Here is a 13,220-nt window from a genome sequence, read left to right on the forward strand (position 1 = left end):
TCATAGATGCTTTTTGATCAATATTTGCTTTCCTAAATACTGAAACTGTGTAAACAATCCTTTTTGCCCAGAATCGACTTCATATTGGCTACTATTTTTGTTTTATAATCTAGTAGCTTTATATTTTTGTTTTACAATCTAATAGCTGACAGCATGCTCTTGTTTTTTCAGCACTACCTGACATGTTTCAGCGGGACCATCGCCGTCCCGTTCCTTCTGGCTGAGGCCATGTGTGTAGGCTTTGATCAGTGGGCCACCAGTCAGCTCATCGGGACCATTTTCTTCTGCGTGGGAATCACCACCCTACTGCAAACTACGCTGGGCTGCAGGTACACACACACACACACACAAAGTCCACGTTGCACTTGTTGCTTCTGTCACTTTATATCATAAAGTACATCTTGAAGGTAAGGCCCATTCATGTAAAAAAAAAAAAAAAAAACAATGTTCCTCTTCCTCCATCTTCCTGTCTTATTCATTGTGTTTGAAGCACGCTTGCATAAGCAGTACTGTTCTGTATTGCAGTGTCTGCTCAGCGTTCTAGTAAGACTTAAAGTTCCTCGTTTTGTTCATTCTCTCCAGTTTGTTTCATAAACTTTGGGATGGAAAGTAAACACACTGGATTTACTGCACTTAAGGGAGCCAGTTACATGTTTTTGCAGTGTTGCATCACATATTGGCAAGAGAAGCGAAGAACTCCTAAGCTATAATTAATTAAATCCACAGGCATTTGTTTATGAGAAGCTACTTGGAAGACCTACTTTTCCAAAACATAAGTACAGACATGTCTGTATCAAATCAGTTGACCTACTTCTCAAAGATGTCCTCTGCCCTGAACACGTATTTATACTGATCTGTTAGCAAACAGTTTTTCAAAGGGTTTCTCCTCTTATTAGAGAAAAAGGCCGATAGTTTAAAAAGTAATGATGTATTTGATGTTGCAAGTTGTTTGTACAGAACGCAGCGTTTGTACACCTTGTAACATTAACAGGAGGAAAAGGGTGGAAATAGTTCATTTAAATTTATTGGAACTGGCCCAAACTTATTTTTTTGTTATTAATTTTTTTTATTTAACTTTTCAACTTTTGACACAATCAAACTGCTCCACATAATATGTTGTTGGTTTTTTTTTTAAATCTCAGTTGCACATTGGGCCCACAGTCTTCACTGTATTACCAAAATATTGGGTCACAACTAGGGCTGGGCGATAATTCAATAACGATATACACTCACCGGCCACTTTATTAGGTACACCTGTCCAACTGCTCGTTAACGCTTAATTTTTAAGCAGTCAATCACATGGCGGCAACTCAGTGCATTTAGGCATGTAGACATGGTCAAGACAATCTCCTACAGTTCAAACCGAGCATCAGTATGGGGAAGAAAGGTGATTTGAGTGACTTTGAACGTGGCATGATTGTTGGTGCCAGAAGGGCTGGTCTGAGTATTTCAGAAACTGCTGATCTACTGGGATTTTCATGCACAACCATCTCTAGGGTTTACAGAGAATGGTCTGAAAAAGAAAAAACATCCAGTGAGCGGCAGTTCTGTGAGCGGAAATGCCTTGTTGATGCCAGAGGTCAGAGGAGAATGGCCAGACTGGTTCGAGCTGATAGAAGGGCAACAGTGACTCAAATAACCACCCGTTACAACCAAGGTGGGCAGAAGAGCATCTCTGAACGCACAGTACGTGGAACTTTGAGGCAGATGGGCTACAGCAGCAGAAGACCACACCGGGTGCCACTCCTTTCAGCTAAGAACAGGAAACTGAGGCTACAATTTGCAGAAGCTCATCGAAATTGGATAATAGAAGATTGGAAAAACGTTGCCTGGTCTGATGAGTCTCGATTTCTGCTGCGACATTCGGATGGTAGGGTCAGAATTTGGCGTCTACAACATGAAAGCATGGATCCATCCTGCCTTGTATCAACGGTTCAGGCTGGTGGTGGTGGTGTCATGGTGTGGGGAATATTTTCTTGGCACTCTTTGGGCCCCTTGTTACCAATTGAGCATCGTTGCAACGCCACAGCCTACCTGAGTATTGTTGCTGACCATGTCCATCCCTTTATGACCACAATGTACCCAACTTCTGATGACTATTTTCAGCAGGATAATGCGCCATGTCATAAAGCTGGAATCATCTCAGACTGGTTTCTTGAACATGACAATGAGTTCACTGTACTCAAATGGCCTCCACAGTCCCCAGATCTCAATCCAATAGAGCATATTTGGGATGTGGTGGAACGGGAGATTCGCATCATGGATGTGCAGCCGACAAATCTGCGGCAACTGTGTGATGCCATCATGTCAATATGGACCAAACTCCCTAAGGAATGCTTCCAGCACCTTGTTGAATCTATGCCATGAAGAATTGAGGCAGTTCTGATGGCAAAAGGGGGTCCAACCCGTTACTAGCATGGTGTACCTAATAAAGTGGCCAGTGAGTGTATATCGATCGATAGACGTGTGGCACAATAGAAAAAAAGAGAGTCGATAAAAGTTTGATAAAGAAACGCAGTTTTCCTTCCTTCTCATTGTAGCCTATAATGTAGGTTTATGCTAGTCACTACTTCCTCCTAACCAATCGCAATCGCGGACCCAGGCACGCCGTCACAAAGCGCCGCCCTCTCAAACCACAACACAGAGCACATGAAGATGTCGCAGCAAGGAGAGGCGGAGGAAATTGTTCCAAAGAAGGGTTTTTGTAGTTCGCCAGTTTGGCAGTATTTCGGTCATGGCAAGTCGGACAAAAAACAAACCACAGTCATCTGTAAAATTTATAGGGAACCAGTGAAAACGAAGTCTGATAACACAACCAATTTTATTTATTTTTTTTATCATCTCAGCCGCTCACACTCACAGGAGTACGAGCTGTGGAGGCCCCGGCGCGGCTCTCCTCCGAGGAATCTTCGGGAATTTAGGGAATATATATATATATATATATATATATATATGTATGTATATGTATGTGTGTATATATATATATATATATATATATATATATATATATATATTTATGTGTATTCCCACCTCCAAATCTAAAAAATCAAATACCTGTCCCTTTAACTGACCAAAAGAAAATAATTGCTCTTTGGTTAAATATTAGCTAAACAGGCACAGACGGCTCAATGAGGGTGTTTTGTTGGTCTGAGCCCCCCCCCCCCCCCCCCCCCCCCCCCCCCCCCCCCCCCCCCCCCACACACACACACACACACACACACACACACTCTGCCAGAATGCGCTTTGGTTCAGTTCTACTCTGCTGTGATTTAACATAAGCTGTTAGCTCTGGCAGCTGCTAAGTACTGAAGACATCCTCCATTACTCCATTGCGTTTAACTTGTAGTGCCTATGTGGCTAGTAATACAGGTTAAACTTATCCTGCTCCTGTAGTTGTAATTGCAAATGTACCAGAAAGACAAGAATCATACATTTTGAATATATTTGCATGGACCAAATGCTTGTTTACATGGTAAATGTTTTTATGCTCTAGATCCAAGTTTGTTTTAAAAACACTATTTATCCTACAATAGAATGATACACTTAATGTAAAGGCATCGGGATGCACCCAGTGGGACACTGCAGATGAGCAAGTCTAATAAAATAACACTTAAGTGTTCAAACTCACATTGTTGTCCTTTTAATTTACCAAATCAGGAAGCGACACTTGAATCATGGATTTCCCTAAATGATGCCTGAATTTTTACTTCACGGTGGTTTTGATCTATTAAGCGATATTATGTTAGGAATATATTTATTTGCTCTGAGCAATGAAGTACCATATACCTTCAGAATATTTTGTCACTGTCATGATGTTATCATGTACTTTTCTAATCAATATCAAGTATTAACTTGAAGTATGGGGGGAAAAACCCTATTTATTGCAAACATAAACTGATATGTTTTAGTGGCAAATTATGCTATAGTTTAACACAAAGTGAGTACTTATAAATTGAGTATAAAAGTTTACCAATAAAATCTGACATCGATGTAGTATACTGGTTTTACACCTCTGATCCAATGTTTGGTAGTAGGGATGTCCAGATACAAAGTTTACATTTCCGATACAAAACCAATATTGCAGCTTTGAGAATTGGCCGATACTGATATTGACCTGATACGATATTGGCTTGGATCACACCGGCTTATATAACTTATTTTTAACTTAGTTGATCAAGTCATATTACTAAAACACGGAACTAACGTCAACAACTAAAGGTATGAAAACAACTGACCCACATAAAGCTAACCAATGAGTTACAGACCTTTTTAACCAAGTAGAGCGTTTCTATAAGCATTAGAATATCAGACATTTTTTATGCTGGCCGCTAAAATCCAATATTAGCCTTTTCAGTAATATTGTACCGATATCAGATATTAATCTCGGGTGTGGACAACCCTATCTGATATAATCCTTTTTGCCAGGAATGTCTCTACCATGTGTGTCTACAATTTACTTGTTTTATTTAAAAACAAAATGGTGCAACCCCTAGGTTTACTTAGAGCATCTGCCATGATTGCCAAAATACACAGATTGCATAACTGATTTCTAGTAACATGTAGGCAGATGCTGATTTTTCTTTTGTATATTTTTAGGTTTGCATAGAAAAACAAAAGCAACAAAATTATGAAGACATTATTGTGCGGGGTTTGGGGGTCGCGCTAGTCTTCTAGCTGGGGTTGTTCCAGGTGTTTTCCATTTGATCCTTAGGCGGTAGGTCATTTTCTCCATCGTGATTTCCTCTACTATTGATATCCACTCTGCATCAGGTGGGAAGAGTCACTTTTCAAACAATTTCTGGTAACTTCCTTTTAGCTGCCACTATCAGGATTTTGAGGAGATAGATGTCTTTCCTTTGTATGTCTTCACTCTCCAGCCAACCCAACTATACAATGCGTGGCTCCTTGGGTATTTTGTAACCCATTACTTCTTCTATAGCCTGAACAACTTGATCCCAGTAGGTTTGAAGTTTTTAACATTGCCGAAATGGGCAGATGCCGATTTTAAAGCAACTTTTCCTTCTCATGTTGTGAAGTCAAAAATGAGGGCTGTCTTTGCATACTGCTTCTATCAACATCTCAAAGCTTAGGTGGTGTTATCTAAATATTGTCGTAGCAGCTTAGCAGCACCTTGGCCACCACAGTGAACCAAGAAGATCCTGTTATGAAGAATGGAAAGATTACATATTCCATAAGGGGAGGAAGTGACGCTTTAAATCAGCAGGGAGAATAAAAAATCTGGTTGGCAATCATTTTTCTTTTCATCAAATTCCTGAACTGATTTTACCTCATTTTTGAATCACCAAAATACTTACAATCACATAAATGTCAAGGTCAAAATTCACAACATGGGTGAGATTAGAATGGTTTGGGATGTTATGTGGAAACTTGGAGCCACAAAAAAATGCTGTTCTTACAAACGCCACCATAAGTTGATGGCGTTGGTAAGGGGAAATGAAACAGCATTTTATTGCGGCTCCAAGTTTCCATATAAAATGGAGAATTAGTAGGTACAAACAAACCACACATAAACCAAGCCTGTTTATGTTGTCTTACATATGTCTTAGACATTGCTACGTAGTTTGTTTCATTTATATATCTGTCCTTTTTGTCTTTTTCTTTTTCCCGGAGTCTGATCTTTCAGTTCAGATGGCCTTATTGATTGCATGTTGCCCTCTGTTGGATTTCTACTCGCATTTCTTAAACCCGGCACATTCTTCCTGGAATGTTTAACTTCAGTTTATATATATATATGCTACTTTAGTGTTTAGCTAAATTGGTAACTTTCTAATTCTCAACATAAAGCTTAGCCTGGTATTAAACTTCCAACTCTACACATAGATCTAAAATCTTCAATATACTAAAATCTTGCAGCTGGTGGTGTTTTCACCTAGAGCGGTGTATTAAAAGCTAGCATTTCCTCTCTGTTTTGATATTGCTCCTTAATAATCTTTCAACTTGCATTTAAAAAAAAATAAAACAACGAAAAAGCTTCGCTTCTGCTTTAAAATCTAAAAGGACACCCGCATCGTGTATCAGGATTATTTATTCCAAACCGAATCAAAATTTTTTCCAACTTGTGTTCCTGGATTATTATTTTTTATTTTATTTTGCTTTTTTCTTCTGAATTCTGTTTTTTAACATCCTAGATGTATAATCATGAGCTTTTTCACTTTTTTTCTTAAGGAATAACTGGTTCTGGTAGAAATGTTTTAATATACTCATGTCTTAGCTCTACTGTTTTGACTCGATGCTCAAGTTGTAGTAGGCATCCTTCTTCACCCTGTTTTTGATCTCTCTTTAAATGTGTTGTTAGCGCTCCTGTCTGTTGTGTGCAGACAAAACGTACCGCAAAGTTGCCCTCCTGATTCATCATAAAAGTATTAGGGTGTTATTCTGTTCTAAACTGCTTAGCTCAGCTTCAAATTACTTCGTCTTTTGGGAAAGCGGGTTAGAGATGGTTACAGCTGTATGCCCCACTTAAACCAGTATTGATAGGTATCAGAAATTAAGCTGCCAAAACATAACTATGTTGTCTCTCATACTTATGTAATCTAATTCTTTAAGGGTTGTTTTTTTGCTGTTTATTTTATGGATTTTTTCCTATCTAGTGGATTTGATTTGGTTACTAAATTTATCAGTTCTTTCTCATTGTGCTGATCAATTCCTACATGAGACCCTTATTACAAAACGTACTGAGAATATAATCCAAGATTATACCTTTTGAATATTCCTATTTAACAACATATCATTTCTTGATCTACAAAACAAGTCTTGCCCCTGATCTTTGCATAACCATGCCCTGTAATCCCTCATTATGTAAACCTTCAATAGTATTGTGTGTTTTGTTTTTTTGTTTTTCTCTAAATCTTTAAACACTCTAAGAATCAGTCTGAGGTTTCATTTGAAGTCTGATCTAATAAAATCAGCAACACTTGAAAGTATTTGAACACAATCTGTATCGGTTCCTCTTTTTTTCTTCTTCTTTAGATTGTGGCTCAAACTCTTTCTAAAGAATATAAAAATTTACTCGACATAATTAAATATTTAGCTCAACAACAGGGAAACTACAGAAAATTGGAATAAACAACATTGTCAAAGGGTGTTGGCCCTGGAGTTTAGTTATATAAGCTGTTGTCCTTCTCTTGGCCTTTTACTCAGATCCAGTCATATAAGAGACTGGTTTCGGCTTCGGTGCCAGTGGCATACCCGCCACACCATCAGCCCACTCTTTCCCTCTCTGACTTATTTGTCTGTTTTTGTGGATTACTGTCTGCAGAGAAATACCAGTGAAAAGAAAAGGCTGAGAGAGGGAATCAGAGGGGGTTAGGATTTGGCAGTTCAACAAAGTTTATATTGAATTTGTATCATACTTGTTACTGGAAATCCTAACCGGACAGAAAAGGATCAAAAACATTATTTTAAGTTACAAGGATCTAGAAAAAGGTCGCTTAAAGGTATATTAAAAAATATATATTTTCCTTTAGAGCTGAAGCCTCATCTGCCCAAGACTCAAATCATCTTTGAATGAGAAGTTTGTTTTGGAGAAAAAAAAAAACATTTTGCTTATTTTCTTCTTTTATAGCTATTGCATTTCGGCAAGCTTAAATGACTTTTACTGAACAATCTCTCCTTGAAATTATTTTGGTTTATCCTTCTTTATTAGTGCAGGCTCTGGTCTAAGCACTTGTTAGCACCCTTTTAAAGTGAAAAACAGTTCCAGCAGGGTTTGTATGAACCCTCTGTCCCACATTTCTGGCATACTGCATTTCTACATGACAAATACTACCCTCTATTCTTGTTTTTTCCTCTAGATTGCCCTTATTCCAGGCGAGTGCATTTGCTTTCCTTGCACCAGCCAGAGCCATCCTGTCTTTGGATAAATGGAAGTGTAACAGCACAGGTAACTCTTCCTTTCTTCAGTTCCTCCTATTTAAACATTGCAATACATAATCTAATAGCACCTATTCTCTTTGAACCCGAGCAGAACACCCACTCCTTAACAGCACAGAGCTCCTCCACACTGAGCACATCTGGCACCCCAGGATACGGGAGGTGAGTCCAGAAGACAAGCAGGCAACGCATGTGGGCATAGAGAAGGAAATTTGGTAGAGGCTTAGAAAATAAGATTCAAGAAATTAAATCAGATGTTGTTCAGATTAGCTTAAGTAACCCTTTATGCAACGTTTTACACAACCGAAATGGAATGCTGGGTGTTTCCCAACCTACTATAGGAGACGTTTTGTACCAATATAAAATCGCTGTCTCCGTGTGTCTGCAGGATTTGCCTTTGAGACGGAACACGTTAACCGTCATCCTTTTCAGTCTGAGTTAACCGGTTCAGTAATTGATCTTTATGTGAAACAACTGAGAGAGAAAAAACATAAGACTGGAATAGATTTTAAAACACTGGGAAAGTACTCCTGACTAAGGGATACGGAGGAAAGCTTAACATCTTTATTTTCTGGAACATCAATTCTGTTGCCACATCTCACCCTGCCATGATGATGATGATGATGGTAGTGAGCCAGTCTGATTTCACTGCTAGCAGGTAAACGTTGAGCCTAAAATGGCAGACTCTGATAGATCAGACATATATTTCAGTTTAGTCTACTTCTACATAAAGAGCTGAACAGAACTACAGCTCATTTTGACTGGATTTATATCAGATGCATCATATAACCTCACCATTTGAAATGCTGTTCCAGTGTTGGATCATGAGATGAAATTAATTTCAAAGCTGAACCACTGGCTAAGACCACAGAGGAAATTGATTTTCTGTGACTTTTAATTTCACCGTAGGAAGCTAATTACAAACAGCCATTTAAACAGAATTTTAAAGTATTAAACTGAACCAAGTATTAAACTGAACCAATCCAGGCAGATCTGTTCCCCCCTTATAGCTCATTTAGAGCTAGTTAAAGACCGTAGTCCAAAGCTGAAGTTCTTAATCTTTTTACAAGTTCAATCTCAGCTATTTGTGGTTTTCAATAAACCTGTTATCTTAAATATTTTTAACTGTTAAAGAAGAAAAGTTAAGATATTTTTTGGATCCTTTTGTTTTAAGACGGCAAAACAAGTAAAGGGGGGGACTATTCATTTTCTTGGTTCACTTATTTATTTATTTATTTATTTATTTTTTTTACTTTTAAACTTTTTTTTACTTGTGAAAGTTTATTGTCACAAGTTAGAAATTAAACAGGAAGATTTTCTCCCAAGGAAGTCTGAGGTTACACCACAACCTCTAAATCCCTTATGACTGCTGGTTGTTCTCATAATTTTAGCTGTGGTACTAACAGTTTTTTTGCAATGCTGGCAGATTTTTTTCTAATCTCATTCATACTTTCAAACAAACAGCACAGCAAAACTTCCTTTGGTAAACCTCAAATGCTAAGTCATATGTCACTGGCACATAAGGCTAATAGCAGTTAGCTAGTGACTTTTAGCTAGCTATGTTTGGTTACATTTATTTTCCAGATGTATGCTCCAGTTTTACAGGTACATGACTAAATTTATCTGCTTTATTTGGAACCTATGGAAACTCCCTAATCCCGTTTTTTTTTATCGTCACAGATCCAAGGAGCGATCATTGTATCATCCCTGATCGAGGTGTGCATCGGAGCTCTGGGCTTACCTGGGATGCTGCTAAAATACATCGGGCCTCTGACCATCACTCCCACCGTGGCGCTCATCGGGCTCTCCGGTTTTCAGGCTGCAGGCGAGAGGGCAGGAAAACACTGGGGCATCGCTATGCTGTAAGTGCAGGCTTAAAATGCAGTTAATAATTTTTTCTATAGCAGGGTCTAAAAAAAAAAAACGTTTGAAATTAACCGGACTTTGTGGAAATGTAATTGCTCCAGCCTTTTGTTAAACTACACATTATCTTAGCTTGAACACAATTTCTGATTAAGCTTTATTAGCCATGCTCATGACCTGTAGAACCTGTTTGACGACATGAAGCAGACTGAGGGATCTAGACAAGCAACACATCAACCACTGATCTAAGTAAATAAAAGTTTTAAGATTAGAATGCTGCTAATAGGAGAATGGCACCAGTTATTAGTTTTACAGAGAAAATACTTTTTCACATTGGGCCAGGTTGGTTTGGATATCTTAGTTGCCTCTTTGAGCCAACATCAAAAGGTATTGTGGAGGATCTCTTGCAAATTTTTGAAAAGACCCACCCTCTCCACTTGCAAAAAAAAAATGCACATGCAAAACCCTGTACCCGCTCTTGAGAGGGGACGCCTATTAAACCCATGCGAGAGCGTGCACAAGCCAATTTCTCCTCATGCATGCTCTGTTTAAAAGTTGCTGTTTGCATCGCTCATACAAGCTGACTTTCCAAAAGAAGATTTGTAATTTTTCTACTATATCAGACTCACCACCGGTAAGTGAAAATGGGGTCAATCACGTAGGATGGCCTTACATAAACATATCACTAGAATGATTGACAATTAGGAGGACCACTTATTTTGATGATCCATCCTCCACTATACATTTAAGGCTTTAAATCTCCTAGTTGAATGTCTTTAATTTGGTTGTTTAACAATATAGAGTTCAGCTGTGCTGAGCATAATACTTCACAAAACAAGATTTGGGTTGTTTTAGGTTGTAAACCTAAAAGGAACAGGGAGATAAAGGTAGGTTCACCTTTTGGTTTTCATATTCAGGTCGTCTGACATCAGATCCTGCCATGTCATTGTTGTTTGCTGAAGAGCCTCTCTGGCTCTGCGGTAACAAGGGATATGTGCCTGTAATTGCCACAGAGTTCTCAGGCAGTTAGGATAATTGATTTGCTCTGAATCCTCTGGAGTCATGGCGTGACACATTCAGGACTAAATGGAACGTCTTCAAACAGGATTACATGTTACACAGGGGAGTAGAAGGCATAGAAAATAATAAGTCCCTATTATCTGACACATTCAACTGACTGGTGGCTATTTTTGTGTCTGCAGAACCATATTTTTGGTGCTGCTCTTCTCTCAGTATGCCAGAAATGTTCACTTCCCCCTGCCGATCTACAAAGCCAAGAAAGGTTGGAGTTTCTACAGGCTGCAGGTTTTCAAAATGTTTCCGGTGAGTTTCCGTTTGATCTACTTTTGCAGAAACTGTGTGTAGATTCATTCTTTTTCTTATTCCATCTACAATGCTAACTTTTATCTCTAGTGTAGTGAGTTCACTTGGTTTTATTTAAAGCTTTGTTTCCATATAAGTCAGATTATTCAGCAGGTAATCTCATTCCCCACAGGCATCTGTAATTCAGTCCCTTTTATCCCCTCTGCAGGCCAAACAATTAAAATCTCCCCAGGTCCTTGTCTGTTTGATTCATGTGTCTCATCAAAGGGGCTCTGGATGCTCCTGTATTAAAATGTTCCACTCAGACGCTGGGAACAAGTTGAAGCATTTTAAATCAGTCTTTTTTCTGTGGAAAATGTGTTTAATATTGTCTGTAAAATATATATATATATATATATATATATATATATATATATATATATATATATATATATATATATATATATATATATATTATTGCAGTGATAACTTTATTTTTCTTAGCTCATCAAAGACTTATTTGCTAAATGTTTTGTTTTTTATCTTCCATATAATGAGAATTGAGAACTTGATGGTTCAGGACTTTAATCTAACTGCACTTTTCTCTCTTTCGCCCAGATCATTATGGCCATTTTGGTGTCATGGCTGCTATGCTTCATTTTTACCGTGACGGATGTTTTCCCGCCTGAAGAGAACAAATATGGTTTCTATGCCCGCACTGACGCACGTCAGGGGATCTTAAAGGCTGCTCCGTGGTTCAAAATTCCCTATCCCTGTAAGTTTCTAGAGGACAGGGGGGAGAGGGTTAATGAAGTACAGGCTTCTGGTGTCTGATTTGGGGCAGTTATGAATGTAACTGGTTTTTTTTAGGACTGTCGTATAAAACACTAGTTTTGATCATCAGCAAGACGGTTACTGGTGGAAAGCTTGATTAAGGTTGTAAGACAACTAATTCAGTTAGCCTCAAACCTCAAACTTTGTCGTTATGAAGGTTTCCCTGTCCTAATTTAATACAACCCTTCCCTTCTAACCAGAGCTAAGATTTTCTAGATTTATTTTTGAAAAACAAGTTCTCAGTATTAAATTTGAAGTTACTGATTTCACCCGATATCTAGCTTTGTTCGTTTTTCGTTGCATTGTGGGATATTACGATCTACTTATGTTTGCATTCAGTTTCACAGGTAAAGTTATAAAAAAAAAAAAAGAGAGAGAGATTGAGCACAAGTCATCCTGCCAAAAGCTGCTGAAATCTAACAGCGTTATGCAACAAACACTGGAGAAAGTAATGACAGAAAAGTTTCCAGCTTATGAGTTTATTATATGAAGATGATGCCAGTAAAATTCTGGCAATATTTATGTAGATGTTGTAACTTCTGATCCAGTTCTGATCAGCTTTGTTCCTCTTATGTCCTTCTCTCCTCCTCCTATCCATTTTTATATTATCCAGCTGTGCAGTGATTGTGTAAAGCATGGAGACTGTGAATGGGAGAAATTAGATTTAGGTTTCTACGAAAACAAAGTAAACTAGAGGTTGATTTCTGTTCATCAATCCCAGTAAAACTAAATATTGTCACTCATTATTCCATCAAATGACAGCTGCAGGTGCCTGGATGCCACAGTCATCTGTTTGGGCCATGAAAAACTCTGCATCCTCATCCCATAGCCCTGTGGTGTGTTTTCCTTGAAGCCATGGTTGTTATAGTTGTATGGTCCTGAGGCCAACAGTTAGAGGTCTCACTTCATATTTTATCTGTGTTCCAAATAAACGTCTAAACATCCACTCCACATATTCCCGTTAGAGGTCTGTTTTGGTGCAGAAACCAGTCTTCTGTTTACAGCAATAGGCAGCAATCCTTGACTGTTACATATGCTGTCACCATCCACGTATGCTAATAACCTTTCTGTTTCTAGAGCTGACGGACAATAAAAAGCTCTTTGTGTTAGAAATGCTCTGAAATTTCTCATCTAATTTCAAGTAAACAATATAAACAAAGATTCTGCCTTATTTATATTTATAATACCGGTACTTTTCATGCTGTAAGATATATTTTTTCTTTGATTTTGAGCTGTCTGTGGTTCTTAAAGTAATATCCATTTAAAGGACGATAATCATTTTAAGTCGCTTGTGTCTGAGCTCTGATGTTTTGTCCTTTCTCCTCTTC

The 13,220-nt window shown here is 38.3% G+C and overlaps 1 protein-coding gene across 2 annotated transcripts in view; it reads left to right on the forward strand.

Moving 5' to 3' along the window:
* The window catches only part of slc23a2 (solute carrier family 23 member 2), a 49,965-nt gene that overhangs the window by 31,929 nt on the left and 4,816 nt on the right, over positions 1-13,220 (forward strand). For both annotated transcript variants that reach the window (XM_038277216.1, XM_038277217.1), the window contains 6 exons: positions 172-329; positions 7,815-7,903; positions 7,988-8,055; positions 9,574-9,755; positions 10,959-11,079; positions 11,677-11,833. In XM_038277216.1, the coding sequence (XP_038133144.1) occupies positions 172-329; positions 7,815-7,903; positions 7,988-8,055; positions 9,574-9,755; positions 10,959-11,079; positions 11,677-11,833 (775 nt within the window). The remainder of the gene's footprint in view (positions 1-171; positions 330-7,814; positions 7,904-7,987; positions 8,056-9,573; positions 9,756-10,958; positions 11,080-11,676; positions 11,834-13,220) is intronic.

This window comes from Cyprinodon tularosa, unplaced genomic scaffold, assembly GCF_016077235.1.
Source record: "Cyprinodon tularosa strain WSP-4 unplaced genomic scaffold, ASM1607723v1 ctg130, whole genome shotgun sequence".
In the NCBI taxonomy this organism is placed as follows: domain Eukaryota; kingdom Metazoa; phylum Chordata; class Actinopteri; order Cyprinodontiformes; family Cyprinodontidae; genus Cyprinodon; species Cyprinodon tularosa.